Source organism: Urocitellus parryii, chromosome 10 (genome assembly GCF_045843805.1).
Source record: "Urocitellus parryii isolate mUroPar1 chromosome 10, mUroPar1.hap1, whole genome shotgun sequence".
Taxonomy (NCBI): domain Eukaryota; kingdom Metazoa; phylum Chordata; class Mammalia; order Rodentia; family Sciuridae; genus Urocitellus; species Urocitellus parryii.
Window position 1 is genome coordinate 76,799,314 of NC_135540.1, and position 26,160 is coordinate 76,825,473.

The 26,160-nt window shown below is 33.7% G+C and overlaps 1 protein-coding gene across 2 annotated transcripts in view; it reads left to right on the forward strand.

The window, feature by feature from the left end:
• LOC113177471 (WD repeat and FYVE domain-containing protein 3) overlaps positions 1–26,160 on the forward strand; it is a 238,746-nt gene that overhangs the window by 56,377 nt on the left and 156,209 nt on the right. Inside the window, exons 1-2 of one of the 2 annotated variants that reach the window (XM_077803563.1) lie at positions 12,888–12,958; positions 24,729–24,939. In XM_077803563.1, coding sequence (XP_077659689.1) covers positions 12,948–12,958; positions 24,729–24,939 — 222 coding nt within the window. In that variant the 5' untranslated portion in view covers positions 12,888–12,947. Of the gene's footprint in view, positions 1–12,887; positions 12,959–24,728; positions 24,940–26,160 lie in introns of those variants that run through there. The other variant, XM_077803562.1, reaches the window with a different exon arrangement.

Here is a 26,160-nt window from a genome sequence, read left to right on the forward strand (position 1 = left end):
TTTATACTAATAGTAGTCCAGCTTGTCTTGATGTGATGTTGAATAATTGTGTCCAGGGGTGGGAAGTGTTACTATTGATAATGGTATGTGTTTTTTTGTTTGTTTCTGTTTTTTAAGAGGTAACGTTTTTGGAAAACAAGCGCTTTCCTACCTTGTAGTGACTTGGCCATAGGCAATTGAAGTGTTAGTTTGACAGTTTAACATAATCTTCTTGGATCATCAAATAAAAGTCAAAGATCATTTTCCTAGAACGTGTGTATCCATAAGTTTCAGATATTAATTTAATCTCAAGACAGTCTGTCCAATATAACTTTCTGCAATATTGAAATGTTCTATATCGGTTTTGTCCAACACAATAGTTACTAACCATGTTTCAAATGTGACTCTTACAACTGAGAAACTAGATTTTTTATTTATATAATTAAATTAATTTGAATTAATATTTAAATAGCCACATATAGATAGTGGTTGCCATGTGGTACAATCTAGGCTTAAGCTTTTCCATACCCTTTAAGTTAGAATCCCTATAAAAGACATCTTATTCGGAGTTTGATTCATTTACCTCACTTCGGGTTGTTTACAGTTAAGCAGTAGTCATTTTATTTTGACTGTTCAGTTAAATTTTACCTCTGAATGTGTAGCCTCTTTGTTATTCAGGGGCATTTTGAGTATTTAAGTTTTCAGTATTTGGCCGTGTTTGTTCCATATACACCATCTATAATAGATTTGTCTTTAGCTGTTAGACTTGTCCAGACAGTGTGAGATGAATAGCTGTTGAGTGCTATATTGTGGAAATTCCAGTGTCACTTTGTCTTGCTTTAGTAACACTCTTGGTGATTTAGAGCCAGTTTCCCCCAAGTATTTTTAAATTGCATATCCCATACTTGAACATTGCTAATAACAGATAATTATTATAATTTATAATTATTAAGTGTGACCTTCATAAAATATGATCTTACATTTTTATGACTGTGATTCTTAACTCTAGATGCATGTTATAGTCAATTGGGGACCTTCTGTAGCCATGCTGGCACTCCAGCCCTACAGATTCTGATTTGAATGGGTGGGTTCTGGCATCAAGAGTGTTTTTTAAAACTCCCTAGTTGATTGTAGAATCTAGCCAGGGTTGAAAATCCCTTAAATATGAGATAATTAATGAAGCTACGCTATCTGTATGGAGCAAAGTATTCTGAATCAAAGACTAATTTATGATTTTTCCCCCTCCCCTTTCTAGTTGGAGCCCAGATTTCAAGTCTTGAGTAAAGTACCAGCAAGGGAATGGGCCCTATTGTGCTCACATTCAGAACCTGTTACCCAAGGAGTGCCCTAAAGGTCAGTTTATGGGAAGAGAAACTAGTGGGGTTTTATTTTTAATCTTTAGTACATTGAAATTATTGATAAATTAAGACTTTAAATTACTTATGAGTAGAAGGCTTTTTAAATTGACTTGGTGTATAGCACTACTATTATAAATTTGGCTAGTATATTATTTTGGAAATTTATGGTCCATCTTCTTGAGAATTATATTTTTAATAGGCTTTTTAAAGGAGGCTATGTATTTTACACATACCCACATGTTTACACACAGCTTGTGTTTATAAAGCTATTCAAGAAATTAGTGATGATGGTCATGGGGAGAGAATTGGACCTCTTGCTTTATAATTATTTGAATTCACAAATTCAGTGCTTTTGATAAAAGATTTTTACTTTCACTGTGTCTTTTAATATCCATGCTTATACTAAATGGCAAATTTTTTCAATGGCTAAATCACTTTTAAATTATTATCAGCATGTTTGTAGTCTATTCTATTTGGAAAACAAAAAACAGCCTCACAGTCCTAGAAATCAAGGGTCTGTGTTGATTTGTTTTGAATGTGTTATATAGGTGCATCCATCTGCTTTTTCTCTTTCAAACCCAAGGCCTGGGTTTTATTTTGCTTTACATTTTCTCATGACCTATTTATTTCTCCCTGGCCAAATTTGTCTGTTTTTGTCTTTCACACTAATTCCTAGAATAAATACTATTCCAATTTAGTTAATGGCACTGACATTCTTGTAGTCACACAAGCTGGAATCCTCTTCATCTTTTCCTTTGATCGTAAAAGACTGAAAGACCAGTTCCCAGATTGTTAATCCTGTGTTAGTGACATTACTTGTGTTCTCTCACAGCACTATGCCCACCCTTACTCCCACTGGCACAACCTTTGTCACTGAAGCATCATTAAAATACATCTGTCGCATATTTCTCACTGTGCTTCAAATATTTTCTCAACATATATTTCTCTTCTCTTTTATATGATTTTGTTAGTCTAATATGTGAGGCCTTCTGTGAGCTGCTGTGACTACTTTATACAAGTCTCTTCTGTAGCATTTCCTCAAGTTCACTCTGTGTTCTTTCTGTGCTGAACTACTTAGAACACAGCAGCATGTCTTGTGATTTTTGCTCTGTACACATACAGTCTGTTTGCTAGAAATACAGTCCAGCCCATTGTCAGCTGAATGAACTTCTGTTCAGTTTCCAAGATTTAGTTCAAGTGTCACCTTCTGTATTGATGGTTCGAGTTAACACTTTCCTCTTCTTTGATTCTGCTTCACAGCCTCTTCTCTGTCTTCATAGCATCTCATTTACTTGTGTATTATTATTTATTATAGCATTTATCATGGTGCTTGTGTTATATCCTAGCTTGACCATAAGCCCCTATGATCCATTTATTTTTCTATTACTGGTATATAATAGAGTACTTAGATGCAAAAAGTGTTACTGATTGAATAAGAAAATAAAAGTTAACACGTACATATTTTTATATCCTTGCTTTATAATTATTTGAGCTCACTAATTCAGTGTTTTTGGTGAGACTAAATTTTATATTCATCATAAAGGGTTTACTGGTTTGCTCTATAATAGAGACTGAGGAATATGTTCACCTTTTTAAGTGTTGACATTTTTTAAAGTAACTTCAGATGATGCAGAAGAATGCTTTTCATGAAAATCACTTATGTAGTAAATATAAGATAATTTAAGTATTATTCAAAGCAGAAACCAAAGAAAGCTTTTATCAATATAACCAGAGCTTATGTGCTTGAAAGTAATAATATTGTATTTATTTAAAATATATTGAGGTGTTTTGATGTTTACTTATTCTCTTTACTGAATTTTCATTTGGATATTGATATTATTTGCTGTTAACATTTCATAGGTTGAATGTAAGATTATGGTAGAAATTTATTTTGATTTTCAAGTTTATATTTTTTAATAGATACAGTACTCCAGTATTTAGAGTCAATTCTGTGCTAAAAGGATTTAAAACAATAGTTATAAGTCTGTCGATCTTGGTGGTCAAGAATTTCACAGATTTTCAAATATGAAAATCTAGAGACTGGGCTGGGGTTGTGGCTCAGCGGTAGAGCACTCACCTAGCATGTTCAAGGCCTTGATTTTGATCCTCAGCACCACATAAAAATAAATAAAATCAAGATATTGTGTCCAACTACATCTAAAAGATAAACATTAAAAAAAGAAAATCTAGAGAGTAGAAAATAAATAAATTGAGAAATTTAAGTTCTACCCATCTATAGATATACATATTCCAACACCCTATAGTAGATAAGGAAAATAGTTGCATTTAGAGACGGTTGAATGAAGGCATTTGTATTCCATTCTTCTTCCTGATACTAATTGAACATAACTAAAAGAATAGGGAAGAAATCTTTTAACATTAGTGAGAAGAAAATTAGTCCTAAGACTCAGACTGGAAAAATTGCAGTGAACACCCAGAATTTGAGAACAAATTAAGAAAGTGTATAAATATCTACAGGTCATAAACATGGCACAGAACTCTTTTACAGGTGGTATAGGTACTGCCAGTGGCAGGCAAGGTGAGACTGCAGGAAAAGACACAGATGTGTCTTTCTTTTGTTTTTACTCCTGCTGATAACAGAGTGAAGAAGTGACAAAGTAGAGGAGGTAGAGTACAGAGCTATGCTCTTGGCATCAGTTGATGCCAGGCAGCTAAGAAGAATAAACACTGACTCTCACAGCGCAGACTATCTGCAAGTTAACACTTTCTCTCACTCTGCTTCAGCAGCACTGGCTTCATCATAAGTCTAGCCAGGCCAATCATGAGTCTTTGGTTTTGCTTGTCCTTCAGCCTGGAATTTCCTTCCCATAGAAAGTCTTAAGCATAGTTCAGCATTTCTCTTTTGATGTTAACTCCTCCAAGAAGCATTCCTTCACTTTGCAAACTTAAACCGCAGCCCTGGAAACATTTTGCTTTCAAAGCTTATGGCCATCTCACCACCAGGCACATATTAATTTCTTTTTTTTCCTCTCCCCCATTAGAATCTAAGCTTCGAAAGGACATAAGTTTTAGTAAATTTCTATTCCACTCTGTTCCTAGCAACTTAAACATTGCTTAGCATATAATGGTCACATACTAAATATTTGTTAAATAAATTATTAAAGTAACACATGAACATACATGCAGGTCTTCCATTAGCACAGAATTCCTGTACCAGATGTAAACTGAGAATTCTATGAAAAGAATTGTCAGCCAACAGCACAAGATCCTTGTTTTGATCTTTATTCATATAAAATAACCACAAAAAACAATGATATGAGATAAATATTTGAACATTTGATATTTATTATTAAAGAATGATAGTTGCTTGTTTTAGTATGAAAATTATGCTGTTATTTTTTTTCTAGCTGTCCTTTATCTTTGGAGATGACATGCATACACACTTTTATATGATGGCTGAAGTCTGATTTCAAAATAATTTAACTCTCTTATTTAAGTTAGTTTTTTTTTAATACATTGTAGGATGGTGACTGATTTTGTATTTAGTTCCATAAATATACTCAAAAGCATGCTGTGTCATTTTATTTAGAACTGTTAATACTTATAATGATGTCCTTTTTATCTCTAAACTCAGGTTAAAATGCATTCAATATCAATAGAAAAATTTTAAAGGTGATAACCTAATTATTCTAAATTAGAAATGGCAAACAGAATATATTTGAAGACCATTTTTCCAAATCACCTTTGTACAATTTCTGTTTCTGGGGTTATTCTCCAGTGTGCCTTGCAGGAAAGATTAATGTTGTGCTATTGATGTGAACATCTGCCTTAATTTGATTACTACATGAACAGACATGATTGTGGTGCTCTGAGATTATACTGTTCTTAAGATATTTGTTAAGATTGTCTAGAACCATCATAGACTTTAGACATGTCATTATGCTCCATTAAAAGCAAAAGAAAATAGACTTTCTATAGGCAGAATGTTCATAGGAGTTCACCTGTCTTCTGCTTTTTCACTCTGTAATCTAATGTAGGTTTCCTAGTTATTTAAAGGAAGTGAACAGTTTTCCTTTTTGATTACATATTTTTATGTTTTTATGGTTTATATGCATTGAATACTTGCAAATTATTAATCAAGGATTTTCTTATTTTATCATGATTCTCTGCTTTAAAGATTCATGGGAATCAGGTAGGTGTAGGGTTTTTTGTTTGTTTGTTTCTTTGTTTTGGTTTGATTTTTGTTTTTTAAACAGGGTTTTATTGTGTTCTTTGGCCATAGGCTGGCCTCAAATTTGTGATCTTCTTGTCTCATCCTCCTGAGTAGCTGACACAACATTCTATTATTAAACTTACTATTAAACTTTCTTTTGTATTTTATTTTTAAATGTTAACATCATGTTTTTATAAAGCATTTAAATTTAATTTATAAATGAATATTTTGCTGAGTATACCTAAAAGATAAATGCCAGAATGAGGATTTTTTTTTTCTGGTTGAAAACAGAAAGTACTTATATATGTGTAGCACTGTTAATCAGTCAGAATAGAGTTGCAGAGAACAGAACTTATTGTAGCCAGATTAAGCAGGAAGGTACTTATTACAGGGTATCAATGGCTTATGTAATCATGGAAGGCAAGCAAGGACTGCAGAAACATATTTTAGGCTGAACTTTAAAAATCTCTCCCAGTGTACACCATAGAGCTGGAAGGAAGCTGCTGCTTTCTGGGTGGATTAGCAGACTTGTAGGGGTGGCTAACTGGAGAGTGCAGGCAAAACCATTTTGTCACTGATATGTATGTCCCCTGCATTATGAATAGTTTTTACATTTTTATATATTTGAAAAAATAAAAAGAAGAAAAATGTTTTGTGGTACCTAAAAATTAAATGTAATTCAAACTTCAGTGACCATACATAGTTTTAGAACACAGCCATACTTACTCATTTACATGATGTTACTCATTTGTATATGTGGCTGCTTTCATACTATAATGATATTGGTAAGTAGTTGAAATAGAAACTACATGGCAAAATATTTATTATCTGACCTTTAACAGAAAAGCTTGCCAACCTTGCTCTAAAACACACTTGGTGTCACTTTAGGAAGCTACCTCTACTGCTGCTTGCTTTGAAGCCATGCTGCAAGTAATATGACCAGCCAAACAAGTGGCACACCCTGCCACTCAGCAGCCAGCAGAGTAATTATTGGATACTGGGATCTTTGTCTAACACTGCAGCTTAAAGATGTATTTGTCATTGTGTGCTCTCTGCCTCACTCTGCCTTTCAAAGCTTAGGAAGATGAGGTTGATTGGCTGAAGCCAAATTGCAACTAGAATTTACTTGAGTGTGGAAACCCTATTTTGCCTTATAACCTTTGTTAGCAAGCACTTTACAGAAGCAATTTAGAATAGATATATTGCTCCACTCTCACAATATTTATCATACTTTGATCATAAGAATTTGAAACATATTATCTCCTTGTTCCTTAAAATGATTTATCTTTTTTTCCATTTTAAAAAAGTTTTTTATGGTGCTGGGAATTGAATGCAGGGCCTCACTCATGCTAGGCAGGTGCTCTATCACTGAGCTACACACTGGCCTTTTTTTCTTTTTCCTTAATACCAATTCAGACTCAGTGGTTTAGCTATAACTAATTTTGATCATGTTGTAACTAAACATTGATTGCCCATGATGTGTTAGTCACATTGCATGTATTTTGACATTGTGAATACTCTAAAGTCAGTACTATATTTATCTCCATTTACCAGTGAAGGTAGTTTGATTTACTTAGTTTTCCTAAAATCACACAAATAGTGAGTGGACCCTTTTGCCACCACCTGTTTTACTCTTGGTAGTCTTCTGCTTGTCCTTGTAATACAGCATTTTTGTGAATTCAACCACTTACATCACACTGAAACCATTTAAACCTTCTGTCCTACTTAGTCCTCATTGCCTTTAGAGAAGTCACAACCTCTTCATTTCTTATTCGGAAAAAAGGGACTAATCAGTTTCACCCTCTTGTTTTATAGCATGACACCAATTTATAGCTAAATGCTAAAGTATCTGTGAATATATAGCATTGTATACAATTGATTATTTGCCTAGAGAAAAACTACAGGTATTTTAGTATTGATATTATGCACATTTATATTTTATGAGAAATACATGTATGAGCCACAAGCAAAACAGTCACAGAAGGGAATAAAAATGTGTTCTTAACATGACAAGGAATAGAGACATTGCCTTTAAAGTAGCAAACTATATGAAATCAAGGCAATCAGATAAGGATTCAGGGATGTTTCCTATAAGAATACTTTGGTGAAAAATATTCTTTATTTAGGTCCTTAGTGATAATATCTTAACTCTTTGCAGTAAAATATTTCCAAGTCCTGACCTTTAGGGAAAATTAAATAAACAAATGCATAAACATCAGAATTTAAAGAGAATAATGAAGAGACATAATGAGGCAAATATAATATAATCTCCTAAAGTGTCAGTGTGGCCTGCCACAGTAGTATACTAACATGTTTATAATCCTGCTGACCAGGGGGAGGAAAACCCTGGATTATAGCATTTGCTGGTGATTGCTGTGGTATAAGCATTCTCACCTTGGCTGCTTTCTAGCTATTAGTATTTGACAACTGGCTCTCCAAAATTTCTGAAAATTTAGCCATTAGCTTTTGTGAGCTGTTTTGAATTGATATGAGTAGCAAAAGGTAAAGTGCCCTAGATAAAAGAGGGGGGAAAAAAAAAACTCCTTGTATTTGTAGTGAATATACAAGGAAAATATTTCACGAAACCTGAATTTATTTATTTATGTAAGTCAGGGAGATCATTTTTGAATAAGGTTAATAGTTATCATTGATGTTGGAGTGTTATTTTTGTTTGTTTATTTTCCCCCAGTATGAGGGTTTAAACCTAGAGCTTCATGCATGTTAGATAAGTACTATACCAGGAGTCACATTCCCATCCCTTTTATTATTCAGACAGGGTCTTGCTAAGGTGCCCAGGCTGACTTTGAACTTGAAATCCTCCTATGTCAATAGCTTATATTACTGGTGTGTGCCATCACACCCTGCCTGGAGTGATGTTTTTCCTAAGGTTATTATCTAATTTTCTCATTTTTGAGGAAATTACTTAGAACTCATTAAGTTACAACATATAATTTTGTGTTTAAATTCTGATGATACTTTTTTATTTGGATTTTTCTGGGACATATTCTGCCTAGGAATTATTTCCTTACTAAACTGAATACTGTTCCATGTTGGGGTTGAGGCAGAATGTTAGAATAGGGGAAGATTTAAACCAAAGAGAATAGGAAACTTTCAAAAGAAAAGGAAATGTGCTTAAATATATATAACATTTCCCGTATCAGATGTACCTAGAGATACTAAGAATTCTCTGCCAAGATATTACTCATGAGTCATATTTCTTGTTGCCAGTCTGGTTACACCCTTGGTGAAAGATACAGAAAGTAAACATAGGTTTTATATTTAAAAAAATATTTTAGTTGTTTTAGGGAAGAGCAAATAGTCTTTCCTAGGAATCACTGGGAAATAAAACCACCATTCCTTTTAACTAATTTTTATTTCTTGAAGTCAAAGAGTCAGCTTCCATATAATAAGAAGAGAACTGGACTTGGAGTTTTATATCTTAAATTCAAATTTTAGCTAATGGTAGTTATTGGATCTTTTGGACAAGTTTCTTTTAACCTCTTTGAGTTTGTTTATTCATCTATACAGTAGGTATTATGCTATTTTATACTTGGAAAAAACAAATCAATTTCATTCAAAACAATTGCATCATACATGGCTGTGGACCTTAATTCTGTATTTTGTAGATGAAAACTGACTCAGAGGCAGGAAACAGGAGTTCCTCAACTGTTAGCTCCAGCCCTAGCTACTAATTGTTGATGCTGTCCCTTTAGACTCTTAAAATGATTCAAGGGCAGAATGGCTGGTGTTTTTACTTGGAAAGATAAACCAATGGGTGGAGAAGTTTGTGTGTGAATAATTAATGTGTGCTGAGAACAAAGCTAAAAACCAAACCAAAACAACAACAACAACAACAACAACAAAAAAACCCTGACTGGCTGGAATGATCTGAGGATCACCCAGTGAAGTCCATTTGTTTTCTTCTGTTGTTGAAAATCTTGTAAACAAGATTCCTGACACTTCTTTCCTCCCTGTAGCCAGAGGTTTCCTTGCTGTACTTTTCCCTAGTCTTTCTTGTGTTTCTCTGGTATAATGTGCACAGCCTCTATCAACCTTCATTATCTTTGCTGCTACCCAGACTTTAGACTCCATGAGCTTAGGTATCATGTCTGTTTTAAATGAGTTGTCATTTCCTAGCAAATGGTAAATGCCACATGTGCTGTTGTTGATTTTCACCACTCTACTTCATGGACTACCTAGCAGTATCTACAATCTTATAAATTACTCATGTTTCAGAATATTATAAATGTAAAAGTCGCTATCTGAGACACAGTTCTTAACTGTATAGCCGCAGAGAGCATGGAAAATCATGCCAAAGTTGTAATGACTCCAGAATACTAATAGAAAGTTGCTGTCTTTTTGTTAAAGCCAAATCTAGGTAATTGAATACTCTAGAGATATCTTGATATTCCCAAAGTGACATTTTTGTTGTTGTTGGAGATTATGGGTAGGTTTGTCTGAGGATTAGAAGAAATCTTATTTATCTTGTCATTAAAAATTAGAGTTTGTTTTGATGTTATAAAAAACTCTGCTTTGTTTCCTCTTTTCTCTCTCATGCCAGAGATCTTTCTGGAGCTGAGGGAAGTTGACTTGTCTGGCCTTTCCCTCTCTGGGATCTATTGGCCATATTCTATTCCCTGAAGGATTATGATACTTGCCAAGTTATCATCACTGGCTGAGAGAGTCATTTCCTCCTCCCCGAGAGGACAGAGAAGTCTGTCTGGAATTTATTTTTGTTTGTGCCACTCTTAACGGTCACAAACATTCAAAACAAAATAAAACAACAACAAAAAATTTTCAGCTAAGTGTTTCTACCAGTGTAATTTTTTTGTTTTGTTACTTGCTGAGTTGCTACATAATATTTCTTTTAAGGGAATTTTTAATGTCAAAGAATGAAAAGCAATAAAAATTAGAAATAACTGAGAATCATGTTAGTAAAAATACATATATCTGATTTAAGTGTGGTGCAATTGGGATTAATTTAAGAAATAAATTGGTTGGTATTTAAATATTTAATTTTAGTTGTCTAGTGCAAATATATTCTTAGATAACACAATGGTTAACTAAATTCAGAAGTATTGCATATGTTTATTTCCTTTAAAAAGCTATACTTTTGGCCTGGTGCAGTGGCAAACCCTTTTAATCTCAGTGGCGTAGGAGGCTGAGGCAGGAGGATTGCAAGTTCAAAGCCAGCCTCAGCAATTTAGTGAGAGACAATTTAGTGAGAGACCCTGTCTCAAAATAAAAAATAAAAGGGGCTGGGGATGTGGCTCAATGGTGTACCTTTCGATTCAATCTCTGGTAACAAAAACAAACAAACAAAAAGCTATTCATTTAATGAATGGTTGGCATAATATGTCATTGTGTCTAATATGTGTGTTCTTTTTTTTTAATTTATTTTTTAATGTTGGTTGTTCAAAACATTACATAGTTCTTGATATATCATATTTCACATTTTGATTCAAGCGGGTTATGAGCTCCCATTCTACCCCGTATACAGCTTGCAGAATCACATCAGTTACACTTCATTGCTTTACATATTGATAAACTCATGTCTGTTGTATTCTGCTGCCTTTCCTATCCTCTACTATCCCCCCTCCCCTCCCCTCCCTCCCCTCTTCTCTCTCTACCCCCACTACTGTAATCCATTCTTCCCCCTTGTACTGTTTTTCCCTTTCCCCTCACGTCCTCTTGTATGTAATTTTGTATAACCCTGAAATGTTTTTTAACATGTGTTTTTATTTCTCAAAATGATATTATAATATATATTACCATGACAATATATATTCCACCCTGTTTCTTAGTTCCTTTCACTCATCGATATATTTTTAAGGTGTATCCATCATAAATAGAGGTGAAATGCGTAATTTCAAATAACTATCCATGATTATGTTATCAATTCTATTTTTTCTGTTCCCTTTCTCTGTGATGAACCCTCTTAAGTCCGAAGCACCACAAATAACAGCATAGTGAACATCTGGTGTGGTGTGGTGTGGTGTGGTATGGTATGGTATGGTATGGTATGATTAGATTAGGTTATCTAACACCCAATATAGTAAACAGGTTCCTTACCTTGAAAAAGTTTCCTTGGGATACAGACCTAGCAGTAGAATACAAGATTCTGAACAATGTAAGGGTAGGGTGCCTTTTAGATCCTTTACCAGTTATTTTCCCATCTGACATATATGTGGTTCCTGTTCCTATGTCTAAGAATTTGGAATTCTCCAGCTTTCTGATTGTTGCTAATCTAATAGGTATTAAAATAGTAGCTTTTCCTTATTGATCTGCATTTCTCTAATTACCAACTCAATTAAAACATCTCTTGATGTCTTACATCGTCTGCCTTTTGCCCCCCTCAGGATTGCTATATTTTTCTTGTAGATTTGGGAATTCTGTGTAAATTGTAATTTCTATGTTGTCCGTTTTAAATGTTTCAAGTATCTTCTTCCATTGTGTTTCCTCTTTTTAGTTGGTTCATTGTTCTTTCCTGAGCCAGGATATTTAATTTTGGTGCAATTATATTCATCAGTTTATTTTTGTGTAATTTTGAATTTATGTATTAGAAAGTCTTACTTAATTCATAAAGATATCTGTATATGTTTCTTCTATTAACTGTATAATGTACCTCTCATATTTGGTTTTTAATCTATCTTGAGCTTCCTTTTGTAAGTGGCTTTGGGCAGGAGGCAAGTTTAATTTTATTCTAAAATTAGTGAGTTTCTCTATACCATTATCTTCTGTTCTCATGTTAGATTCTCAGTACATATGTGGGTCTGTTTCTAAATGCTTATGGCTATACCTTGGTCTCTTTGTTTTTCTGTCAATCTTCCACTGGTCTTATTACCACGTTTTGTAGAGGATTATTTTCAAAGCCTAAAAAACTGTAAACTGTGATTACCTAACACAGTTTAAGTTTCATGATCACTGTTCCTTCTTATCTTCCTTCAAGTACATATATAATTGTGTTTAGTACTTTAACAAGTAATCACTATTATCCTTGAAACATATGTTGAAATTCTTGATCCATTTTTTAAAATGTAATTATATATTCTTCAAATATAATTATATTAAATTCTTAACCACTTGCCTTAAATATCACAGATGGTTCCCACTTTATGATGGTTCAATTTACTATTTACAGTGGTGCAAATGAGGTACATATTCAGTAGAGTCTGCACTTTGAATTTTTAATTTTAATCTTTTCTGAAGCCAGCTGTATGTGGTATGATACCTTCTCTGGATTCTGGGCGAGGTACATATTCAGTAGAGTCTGCACTTTGAATTTTTAATTTTAATCTTTTCTGAAGCCAGCTGTATGTGGTATGATACCTTCTCTGGATTCTGGGCAGCAGCCGGGACCCACAGCTCCCAGACAGCCACATGATCTTGAGGAGAAACACTGATAACTCTACAGTGTACCATGTTGCTGAGCTGTGATGTGTTGTAGGTTAGTATATTCTATGAGTTTCCCATTTATGAATTTTTTATTTATGAGTTTTTTGGGATATAACCTTATCATAAGTTGAGAAGCATCTATAATGAGATGTGATTGCTTCCTGAGGTCCTTTTTTCCCATTATGTTTAAATATGAAGTTCTTCTTTTCAGGGGAAATCTGGATTAAAATTAAATGAGAAGTTACTTTGTCTGAAGTCTGAGGGCATACTTAGTGTCTATACTTAATCTAGAAGTATATTAAATGATTGGAAAATTTTTTAATCAAAAGTGGAAGGCAAGTAAGAATGTTTCTAAAAAATCTGGGTAAATGCTAAGTTTCATTTTAGGAATAGGATATTTCTAAAAAATAGTTTAAATATCATATTTCAAGTAATCAAAGCTGGTGTAGCTCTCCATATTTTGAGTGACATTCAGTGTCTGTTCTATTGGGGAAAATAAATGTATACATAAACCAAACTCAAACTAAAATGCTTGGAATAATGTAGTTTTGATCTAGCATGAATCTGTTTTGTGTAATTTTGAAAAGAAATTAAGCTAGCTAGCTAGTTGATTGATGTCTTTGTAAGCTTCTGTTTCCTACCTGGAAAATTTTGCTCAACCCAAATTGTAGTTTTTGTTGATCCCAAATTATAATTTTAAGATATAATTTTGAGATACCACAAACACACATGCATATTTTATTTTGATCATTAAGTAGGATGTTATATATGCTTTCTAGGAAACGTTAAATAGCATAATGAAACTTAATTTATATCCTTTATATGGACAAATTTATTTCTGTATATAATTGATAAATGATGTATTTGATTTTAACTTTTAAATGCTAAACCTGCTAACAGGTATTTAATTTGGTTTCTCTTGTATAGCCTTTGCCCTTTGCCCCAGCTCTAATGGAACTGTTAGGTAGAAAGTGTGAAAGGGCATAGCAGCATGAGAATAACAGAGGAATGTTTGACCTCCAATTCTGAAATAAAAGACAGTTATTCCTTCCTACAAATAATGACAGACTTATTATGGAATGCTTAAAGAGTAAATAAACCCTGGAAGTAGTTAAGTGACAACCATTAGGGGGTCTTTGCTTTATTTACTCAAGATAGTATTTATTACATGGCATTCCTTTTAAGAAGAGGATGAGATGTCTGGGGAAAATATGGTAAACTGATTTGCACTTTGCAATTTACTTACTTTAGTATCTTATTTTCCCAGAAGTTAGAGAAGCAATATATTTTAAATATTGCAATATTTCAGATGGATTTATAAAACACTAAATAGCTAAATGATAAGAATAGCATTTCTCCTCTCTGTCTACCCCAAAGGCATTTTTAAAAATAGCCTACATGTGATCAACAGTGAAATGATGTAATTAGGACATGGCTATTTGTGGTAATCATTCTTGTGTTTTGGTGTGGTGGAAGGGTAGATATATGTAGTTTTCTATTATTTTCTCCTCTCCATCTACCCTTCTGCTCTCCAGATCTTTTCCCTCAACTCTCTTAGTGATAGAGTGTCCTCTCCAACCACGAAAACATATATACATTTGTCTAATACCAAATGCAAAAATTCTGAGGGAAACAATAATTCTCTGATTAGTAAAGGGCATAAATTTAGCAACAAGTAATTTTCGCGTCTTTGATATTCATATTTGTATCACCATTTTTGTTTTAAATATTTTGAGAATTTTATGTTTCTTGATCTTTCTTGTTCATATACCCAATTAAGTAAATGAATGGTAGATTATATATATATATATATATATATATATATATATATATATATATATATATATATTCGTTCTACACACACACACACACACACACACACAAAGTAACTGGGGTAGAGGATTTGCAGATAAGAAGTTTGTTGTCAGCAGGAAGATTCCCTGCCTCACTCTTTCCATCCAGCTATAGATTAGACACTATGTATCTTCAGTGTATTGGGTACAATGACAGACACTAAAAAGTTGAGTCTAATAAAACACAGGTCACTAACCTGACAGTAAATTTATCTTCACAGAAAAGTGGTAGAGTTCCTTGTTCACTGGAGGTAACTTCCATAAATTCCAAAATGCTTTTGCTACACCTGTGGTGGGTTGAGAAATAGCATCAAATGGGATCATGCTATATATTGGCTATTGATTGTTAGCACAACCCTGGTGGAAAGGCTTGAGGTGGCCACCAAGTGTGTGCTGAGAGGGAGTATATGTGAATCTAGGATGTGTGGATGTGAGATGATGGAACAGACATGCACACAGGGTATGTGCACAGAGCTATTAGAAAGAATGAGTTCAAGTCCCATTTTTTCTACTTATTAACCATTAGGGTAGTCACCTCTCATTTCAGAACCATCTTTCCTGGGGAAATGTTGCTAAGGTTGTATGAGATGTGTTTTTTTCATGTGCTTCACAATTACGGACCTACTGTACAAATGCATATATATTAAAACAGAAACAAATAAACTGGTCTTAATCATCATTTTTACTTGATGACCTTGGAGACCATATTTTAGTTAGAGGCCAATTAGATTTTCATGGGGGAAAAAAATGACACTTGGATTCAGTCCTCAAAATAAAAGGGATATATTATTTGACAGGCTGAGAAAGAAACTTGGTGAATTGAAGAGTATTTGCCTCAGGTAAAGCTCTCCGCCTTGCAAAGGGTTTTCAGAAATGACTGTCCTTTCTTATTTATTTATCTTTATGTTTTAGATGAAGCAAGGAATGTACTTTTTTCTTATTTTTTAAAATTAAGAAAAAAAACAGTTCACAGGAGGTAATTTGCTACCAAAAAAATACAAATGATTTCCATGATCCCATGCAATCTATGAGTGAAGAGAATATTACACAGACTGAAATAGAAAGATGGATTAAAATAAAATGTAAATGTAACATTTAGCAATTGATATATGTGTGTGGTAAAAATTTGCTTAGGTTTGCAAATAGTAAAATCTGATTTATTTTATGAAAACATGGACTTTGACAAGGCAATTGAAAAAAATCAATTGTGTGTATATGTAACAATTTATGAAATATAGAATGACCTGCTATGAAACTTTAAGAAGTAGAATATTATCAATACCATAAAATTTCCTTGTATATTTCCTCTCCATCTTGTTTCCTGCTTCCTTCTGGAAGTGACCTAGAATTTTCTGTTCAGTGGTATGTGTATATGCAAAATGAAAAAGATAGTTTATAGATACACATAATATATAGATACACACAAGCAAAACAATGTGTATAGGAATCTTACAGTTTTACTTGTTTGGAAGCTTTATTTTAAAAATGGTATCATAGATTATGTTATCTTTAACAGCTTGATGTTTTTATTCAACATTTACAAGATTTACCCAGACTGCTTTGTGTAGTTTGTTATTATTACTTCTGTGTAACATTTAATTATGTGAATATGTCAAAAAATTATGCATCCCCTAATGATGGACACTTACTATTTTCAAATTCCATGATGAAAATAATGCTTCTTATACACATTCTTGTATACATGTCTTTGTGCATATGAAATGAATGGGCTAGTACCTAGGAGTGGAATTATTTGTTCATGTGGTATGCTTATAAATGCCAGTCCATAAACACTATCCCCAAAAAATACAACCTGTTTTCTTTATAATTTCACTAATTTGATGTCCCATTAAATTTTCAATATAGAATTATTATTAGTATCCTATTGCTTCTGTAACAAATCACCACAATCTTAGTGACTTAAAGCAGCAGCTGCCAACTTATTATCTTATGGTTCTGGAAGTGAGAAATCTAAAACTGGTCTTACAAGGCCAAAGTCAAGGTGTCCATAGAGCTGTAGTCCTTTGGAAGACTTTAGGACAGAATCTGTCCCTTGCCCTTTTCAGTTTCTGGTGGTCCACATTCCTGTTTTGTAGCCACATCACTTTGACCCTACTTCTATGGTCACATCTGGTCTCACTTTTCACTCTGCTTCTCCCACTTTGTGATTACTCTTGCTCAGATAATACAGAATAATCTCCTCATTTCAAGATCCTTAATTTAATCACTTGTACAGATTCCTTTTTTGCCTTGTCAACCAACATACTTACAGATCCTAGGAATTAGGAAGTAGACATTTGGCAAGGAAGGAGGGTGCTTATTTTTGTATTAATTTGCATTCCCTTTACTACTAATCAGGTAACCAGGTTGTATAGCTTTTCATTTATGTGTGGTTTCTTTTCTGTGAAATGTCTATTTTTTTTTTTTTTTTAATGATCCTACTGCTTGGCACATGCTAGGCAAGTACTATACCTCTGAGCTACAATCCCAGCCCCTACTTTTTTTTAAATCTTGAGAAAGGTTCTCACTGAGTTGCCCAAGCTGGACTAGAACTTGTGATTCTCCTTCCTTAACCTCCTGAGAGCTGGGATTATAGGTGAGTCCCACTGTGCCACACCATTTTAATTTTGATAAGGTTGATTTTGTGTATGTTTTTGTAGTTTTTGTGTTTTTTTAAACAAAATTCTCTACCCTGAGGTTGTGAAGTATTTTCCAAAGCTTTTTTCTAAATATGTAAAAGGTTTTTATTTTTCAAATTAATGTTTTTAATTGCTCTAATGGCAAAAGCATAGTAAATATAAGCTACCTGAAGTAGAGCTCGTCGTGGCAGGAACAGAATGAGATTCAGGGAAAGTTGGAGCAAGCATTGATAAATATGGCTCTTGAATTAATGATTAAATTACTAACTTGAAGATATATTCAAATTGCTTTAGGGTTAAGGAGGGTCAGATACTATCAAAGATAGGTTGCCAGACAATAAAATGAAAAAAGAAAGCAATTACCTCTAGCATTTCAGGTAAAGGAAAGACCAACTGGGGAAAGCATCCAGGGTGTGAAATTGCATGGCATGTTGAGAGAGCAGCAGTGATGTGGTGTGAACATGGGATTGATGAGGGATGTGGATGAAGATGTAGTTTCAAGATGAGGTGCACATCAGATTTTGAGCAATCTTTTTCTGCCTTGTAAAGATTTGACTTTATCCCATTATAGACTCATAGGTCTCTTTTAAAGGAAGTCACATGCTTGTCTTTTTGGAAGTTTAGAAAAAATGAATATAGACCCTCCATTATTTGGGGTAAAAACTAGAGTTGGTATTCCTATGGTGCCTTATATGTAGTAGATGCTTAAGGGATTAAATGTCAATTAATTGTGAGTTGGGATTCAGCCACAGGGTCTGCAATGCATTCTTTTGATTATTAGGAGTGAAGATTCTATCTCTTGAATGGATTTCACACTTAGTAGCAGTCATAGGATTTTGAGGAAGTTTAGGAAATAAAGCAAATGAGTAAGGGTAATTCTGCTTTAGGTAAAACATAGTACATGTTGACACTGAGTTTTAAGTGCAGTTTATATAATGCTCCCAACATCTTTTAACAAAAATTGTCTTATTTCCTTTTCAAGTAATAAAATGGTGATAAATTAAAAAATATTTTGAGCCAAAGCATCATTGTGTATATGACTAATCAAAAGGGCAAATTTTATCTATATGGATAAATTTTGAGAATAAAATTATAAGAACTCATAATAAACGGGATGGGGTTGTAGCTCAGTGGCAGAGCGCTTGCCTCACACATGTGAGGCACTGGGTTCCATCCTCAGCACCACATAAAAATGAATAAACAAAATAAAGATATTTTTAAAAAAGAACTCAGAATAAAAACCCTCATCATTATGTAGCAGTCTGTGAAGAAGCCAACATTTATTTTGCTATCATTATTTTTATTAATGTCATCATTACTTTTTGAATATTTTGTCTGTGAGGTTTCATTGATATGATTCTGTATAGTCTTTTGAATTTCTTACTCTCAAGCCACAGTGATATATATTTCAGCCTCATTCAGTCATGACTTGTTCTGTACTGGCGAGCTGCTTCCTCTTTAGGATGCTTTTGGTACTCTGCCTGTTGTTGATGCCTCAATTCCCTCTGGGAGTTCTAGCTTATTGCCTTTTGTTTTGTCATTGTCTGCTTAACAACCATACTTATCACTATTGTTATTTGTTTCCCTTTCTGCTCCTGCTTTCACATGAGTAGTTCTTAATTTCTGAATTTATACAAGTATTCCCTGAAAAAATGTCCTAAATTATACTTTGGGGTACCAAACACCTTTTAACAAAAATTATCTTATTTCCTTTTCAGGTAATAAAATGGAACTTAAACAAATCATAAGGTGTTGAATGGACAGTATCTTTGCTTTCCATAATCTCATATTATTTCTTCAATGTTGAAAAAAAGACAATCAAAATAACAGTTTACACATAGTGTGATAAATTCTATGATAAAGATAGACACAGTCCTATGGGAACAAAGGGAAGTGGGGAAAGATTACAACTGAAACTGGGTTAGGGAATGCTTTTTAGAAGAAAGACCTTTGAACTGAGATTAGCATGCTTAGTAAATACTCAGATGCTGAGGGGCTAGAGGGGAACCCTGCCCCAGCCTCCTGAGAGATAGTTTGGCCTGAGTGAGAAGGCAGAGCAGAGAGACTGCACTGAACTGGTCTCATGGAGTTAAAGTAGAATTATGGGGAATGAACAGTGTCGATCGTACATATAGTACGGTCAGATAGTGAGGAACCTTAAAATTTATACTTTTACTAAAGCTATGGAAATCAGTTAGTCATTCCTTCATTCTTACTATGTACTGATCCTTAGTGAGGTGTTACGGATTTGAAGAACACAGTTGGATGTTCAGGAATTCATAGTTTACTATGAGAGAGATTCATAATTAAATAGCAAGAAATAATTTAAGAAACTTTTCAATTTAGAGTAAAAGGTTCATGTAGTCTTATTCTGAAGATGTTTAAGAAGTTCTCTAAAGGCTTTCTATAGGTAGAACTAAGATACATAAATTATAAAGTTTTAATTTTTTTGTGTTTTGATGATGTAATTTTCACAAATTACAGTAAATCTATCACACCCAGAAATCAGGTTTCTGATCAGGTACACACTAAGTAAGTATTGCAACTAGGAATTGAACCCAAGACTTGAATTGCAGAGCCTGAGTAACCATTACTGTCTCTCTTAATGGTGCATATCCTATAACCAACTCTAAAGTACCCTGGTGGGATCAAAGGTAAACCAGAAACAGCCTAGAGATTTGGGAAACTCTTCTCTGAGAAGGTAACCTCAGAGCTGGAGGGTGGGGAGATTGGGAAATGCTAGCAAAAGCAGAGGAGGAGGGTCATGCTTAGCAGAGAAGACAGTTTATCTAAACATACAGAGAATTGAAAGAACCCGTCAAGGTAGGGCATGCCTTCATGGTGGCACAATTTTGAGTAGAAGAGGTGGCTTAGTGAGAGATGAACCTGGGTAAATATATGAAAACAGAGTTTATAAAAACTTAGAGATATTAGATTGAGGTGTTTCAATTTATTCTTAGGCAATAGAGAATCAACAGAGGTTTTAAATCAGAAAAAATGGGACTATGTATCTTGGAAGATAACTTAGGAGCTATAGGAGAGATGAATCAAGGCAGAATACCAGTCATGTGGTAGTGGTATTTAGATTAATTTTATTGATAATGTCAAAGAGGAACCTTTGGTTCTGTTGATTTTTCCCTGTAGTCTTCCTGTTTATGTTTTTATTTTATTTAATCATTTGGAGAGTGTATTCATTTGCTGGGCATGCTTTGATCCTCAGTACCTCATGCATGCTAAGGAAGTGCTCTACTACTGAACTATACCTGTAGCCCTTCCTGCATCTCCCCCCTTTTTCTTTAATATTTTTTAGTTGTTGATGGGCCTTTATTTTATTTGCTTAATTGTATGTGGTTCTAGGAATCAAACCCAGTGCCTCATGCGTATGAGTCTAGAGCTCTACCGCTGAGCTACAACTCTAGCCTCCCTTCCTGTTTTTAATCTCATTGATTTCTGGCCTAATTTTTATTATTTTATTTTCATTTATTTGGGTTTATTTAAACTTACACAGCTCCTCTTCTTCTAATTTCCTATGACAGAATTGTAGATTTTCTTCTTTTGTGTTGTATGCATCTTATTGTTATAATTTTCCTCTAAGAACAACAGCTTTTGCTGCGTTTTTAAGATTTCAATAAGTTTTATTTTCATTTAGTTTATGTTTTTAAATTTCTTATGACAATTCCTTGACCTATGTGTTATTTGAAAATATGTTGTTTAATTTCCAAACATTGGGGCTTTTCCAGTTGTATTTCAATTATTGATTATTTAATTCCATTGTGTTCTGAGACTGGTCAGATGCTTTTTATGATTAAGTTTGTTAAGATACATTTATGGCCCAGGATGTTGTCTGTTTTGGTTAATGTTTCTTGTGAGCTTAAAATAGGGTGTGTTCTGTTATTGTTGGACAGAATATTCTGAAGAAGTGGCCTATAGAATGAGATCAAATGCTGGCAAACCAATATCTGTTAAGGGGTTAAGATCTAAAATACATAAAGAACTCATATAAGTCAGAAGCAGAAACCCAAATAACCTGATTTAAAAATGGACCAAAAGACCTGAATTGACAATTCTCAAAAGAGACATACAAATAACCAACAGTTTTGTGAAACATGTGCAACATCTTCTATCATCAGTGAAATTGCAAATCAAAACCACAGTGAAACATTACCTTAGGCCGGTTAGAATGGCTATTGTCCAAAAGACAAAGGATAACAGTTACTGGCCAGAATGTGGGAAAAAGAAACCCTTGAAGGCTACAGGAAATGTAAAGTGGTATAGCCATTATGGAAAACAGTATAGAGGTTCCTTAAAAACTTAAAAATAGAAGTTCCTTATGATCTGGCAATCCTACTTCTAGGTATATATCCAAAGGAAATAAAATTAGTATCTTGGAAAAGCTATCTATTCTCCCATGCCTGTTGCAGGGTTATTCACAGTAACCAAGATACAGAAACCACCTAAATGTTTCTTTATAGATGAATAGATTTTTTAAATAAACGAGGTGAGATTGTATACCTAGCAGAATAATATTCAAAAATTTAAAAAGGAGGAAATCAATCATTTGCAAAAACATGGGAGAACACACAGAGCCTTGAGAATTTATGTTTAGTGTGAAATAAGCCAGTTGCACAAATATAAATACTGTATGATCTTACTTACATAAGGAATCTAACATGGTCAAACTCCTAGAAGCAGAGAGTAGATTGGTGGTTGCCAGGGGCAGGAGTAAAGGGGGAGATGCTAGCAGGTCAAGAGTACAAAGTAGTGTACAGCAGTAGTTACAGCACTACTGTTCTATTAAGTGTTCTATTGAAAAAAAATTATATAGTAACCTGTGAGATTATGAATGTTATGAACTTGACTGTGGTAATTATTTCACAGTGTATACATATATCAAAATGTCAAGGAAGTTTGGATACCAGATACCAAAATATACAGTTACAGAGGAGGAATAAGTTCTCAAGTTCTGTAGCACAGTAGGGTGACTCTAGTTCACATTAATTTATTACATGTTTTATAAAGAACTAGAAGAGAGGAGTTTGAAGCTTCTCTACACAAAGAAATGATAGACATTTCAGGAGGTGGAAATGCTGGTAACTCTGTTTGGCTTTTTACCCATTGCATATGCATAGCAAATTATTACACTGTGCCCCATAAATACGAAAAAAATATATTTCTTTAATTTTTTTAAATTAAAATGTCAAGTTTTATACTTTAAGTATAAACACATTTTATTTTTGAATTATACTTGAATAAACATAGACCAAAAAGGCAGAGTTAGCCAGTTGTGGTGGCACACCTGTAATGCCAGTGATTCAGGAGGCTGAGGCAGGAGGATCGAGAATTCAAAGCCAGCCTCAGCAACTTGGCGAGGCACTTAGCGACTCAAGGAGACTCTAGTCTCTAAATAAAATACATAAAAGAGCTGGGAATTTGGCTCAGTGGTTAAGTGCTCCTCGGTTCAATCTCCAATACCAAAAAAACCCAAAAGGGCAGAGTTAATCCTCTCTTTGGTTCACTTGCTTAACTTGGAATGAGGAGCAGATGAGATGGTCTGAGTTTGATTCCTGACTTTTTTTTTTTTAATTGACATAGACACATAGACTCCTTCGGAAAGCTTGGGATCTCTTAGAAAAAAGATTTCTAAGTATTAGAGAATCATGAATCCCTTAAGTCCCATTCACAGTCTCTAGTTAGGAACACTGGCTATAGGCTGAGAATACAGCTGTGAATAATCTGAAATGTTAACTAATTTACAAAAATTTCATAGTCCACTTCCAATTTTATTTTTGTTCTGGGAATTTTCAGAACTAGATGAGTATATGATAGATTGATATTTTGTTAATGTTTGGAAGACTTAAATATTTTCCAAGAATGAATATGTTAGATAGCTTTGAATTGGACTGATTTCTATTATTTTGTAGTTAAATGTACTCAGCTCTTAGCCTGTGTGCCCAAGCACTCTGTCCTGCATCTGGGCACTTGAGAATGTACTGAGTTCTCTTTGTGCAGTACTCATTCAGTACAAATTAGTCAATGACAGAGCTCTAACCAGAGCATATCTTTCTGCTCGTCACCTATGATTTACATCCTGCTCTTCTCTTGCAAGGGAGCTAGAGTACAGAAGCATATTCCTGTAGCCAGATAGGGAGTTCACTAAAAATTCTCAAGTGCAAGTGTGTTTCGTTGCTTATTCTTATCTTTTAAAAAATCAATAAGCAGGTGTTTAGTAAATAAAACTGTATTCTGAAGTACTTTTTCATTTCTTAAGAAATGGCATCTCGTTTGTATAGTTATGCAGCAAAATTAAAAATGAATCTCAAGTTATGACTGCTTCCCTACAGATTATAAAAGCAAATTGCTTTTTATCCAGATTCTGCATATCCATAATGTTCTCCCAGTCTTCCTGGTTCCTTTTGTAACATATCCTGTTTTTGTGTCTGAAATTAGCTAATTGTTGGCACAGTTAGTAGTGGTTGAAAACATCTAAGGATGCTTTCTAAAAGCTCAGTGTTATTGATTCTGTGTATTCTTTAACTCAGTGGTTAGTTTATTTTTTAAATCCAACTCCAGCAAAGGGTAGATTTTACATTATAATTCAATATATGCTCGTTCACTCTTACCTGAAATATACTTCATGAAACCATAGTTATCCTTGCCATATGTGGTTCAATATCTTCTATGCTGTTATTACTTTAAAGAAAAAAAATATTCATCACTACTCACAAAAGGAATCAATATAACTTACTTAAGGGTTTTTTGTTTGTTTTGTTTTGAGAAAGTGTTCTTTATTTATGTGGTAATTTTCACTGTTTCTTTATGGATTCATAAGATACATTGTGATATTCTTTCACTTAATTTGCACATTTTTAAACTGTAACAAACTATTCATCAGGCACATGGAATTTACTTATCTAGAAAAACTGATATAACATTATAGAAGACTTTGGTAGTTTTGAGTTTGGGGATTCTTTGAGGTTAGGGAGAACTTTCTATTTGTTTCATTCTTTTTTACATATACTTAAAAATAAAGTAATATTGATAGCAACATTTGTGATCACTTTGTTGAATTTGATATAGTTAACTTTATTAGAAATATTTTTTATTTGTCTAGTTAATGTTTTATATTTTATATAAAATGTAGTAAAGCCAGAAGGAACTTTTGAGTTCCCATAATTCATAATTTGTCATTCAGGGAGATTTATCAAAATTAACTTTGCTTATACTAGAGAGAATTTTCTATTTTTAGGACTTTTTATAGGCTCTTAAATGCATGCTCAGCCTGGTCAAGGTGGTGACATTTTGACTGTTATGCATTGACATCTTTCTACAGAATTAGAAGTATTTATCACCAACTAGCCAAGATGAACATGGTGAAGAGGATCATGGGGAGGCCGAGGCAGGAGGAGTGCAGCCCGCAGGACAATGCCTTGGGACTGATGCACCTCCGCCGTCTCTTCACTGAGCTGTGCCATCCTCCCCGGCACATGACTCAGAAGGAACAAGAAGAGAAATTATACATGATGCTGCCAGTGTTTAACAGGGTAAGACCAGGTTCCAAATGTAACTTGCAGGACCGGATGTCCTTACAGGAGTCTTAAGGTAAATGGTAAGTCATAGGTAGAAAAAAAACTATAGGATGACCTCTTAATATTTTCATTCATTTAGAAATTTGCTGTAAATCAGTGTGACTTCATGTGAAACCTGGTCAGAATGAACTATACTTGGTGAAACCTAACAGATAAAAGAAAAGCTTTGAGGTTTGTGAAATGTTCCTATAATGGCTGAGCTTTGGAAGGATGAAGATTGTAAATTAACATTTGTGTTATTTCTATTGTTTTGAAGGTGGCGAGCTTGCACCAAATGGTACACTTGACCATGTTCTTTGTACAGTTTTAAATATTATTGGTTTGCTTTTTTGGTTTGTCCTGTTTTCTATGAGATTCAGCAAAGAAATAGGTATAGGCTGTAGACAAAATCTAAATAGAGTTAATGTCTTAATGTATTTTGGTGATTATATGTAACAGTCTTATTGGAGCTTTTTAAAATCACTTTTTTATATTGATCAAAGATTTATAAGTACATAGTTTTTAAAAGTTCTACAGCTTTATAGTTTCCTACTGCTTTCTATAGCTAGTTGCTGCTACCACTAACGCTTTTAAATAGCATGCTTTAACTGCCATTTCTTGATTATTCAGTTTTAATTGACCTCCTACTAAGGAATATGAGAATTTGCCTTTTTAACTTCCTGACCCACTAAGCCATAACATACATATTCACACTGTCTAATGCATGCTATGCTCCTATCCTTTTCACATGGTTGTGCCATTTGTATAAACAATATTCAGTGTTTACTCTCCACTGACTGTGGTGTAAATATTGCTCAAAAATGAATCAGTGGTAGAGCATGCCTAATATGTATCAGGCACTGAGTTTGACCCTTAGCACAACATAAAAAGTAAATAAGTAAAATAAAGTTATTGTGTCCATCCACAACTAAAAATATGTTTTAAACAATGAACTTGTAATATGTCACCTTTTTTTTTTTTTTTATTTTTTTTTTTATTTTTTATTTTTTTTTTATTGTTGGTCATTCAAAACATTACATAGTTCTTAATACATCAATATGTCACCTTTTTATTTCCAGTATTATGGAACTCAGTTTCCCCTAGACCTCTTTTACAGTTTCTATCTTTCTCCTCATGTATCTCTTTCTCTGTTTGTCCTTTCTTTCTCCTTTCTTTGTCTCCCTCACTCTTTTCTTT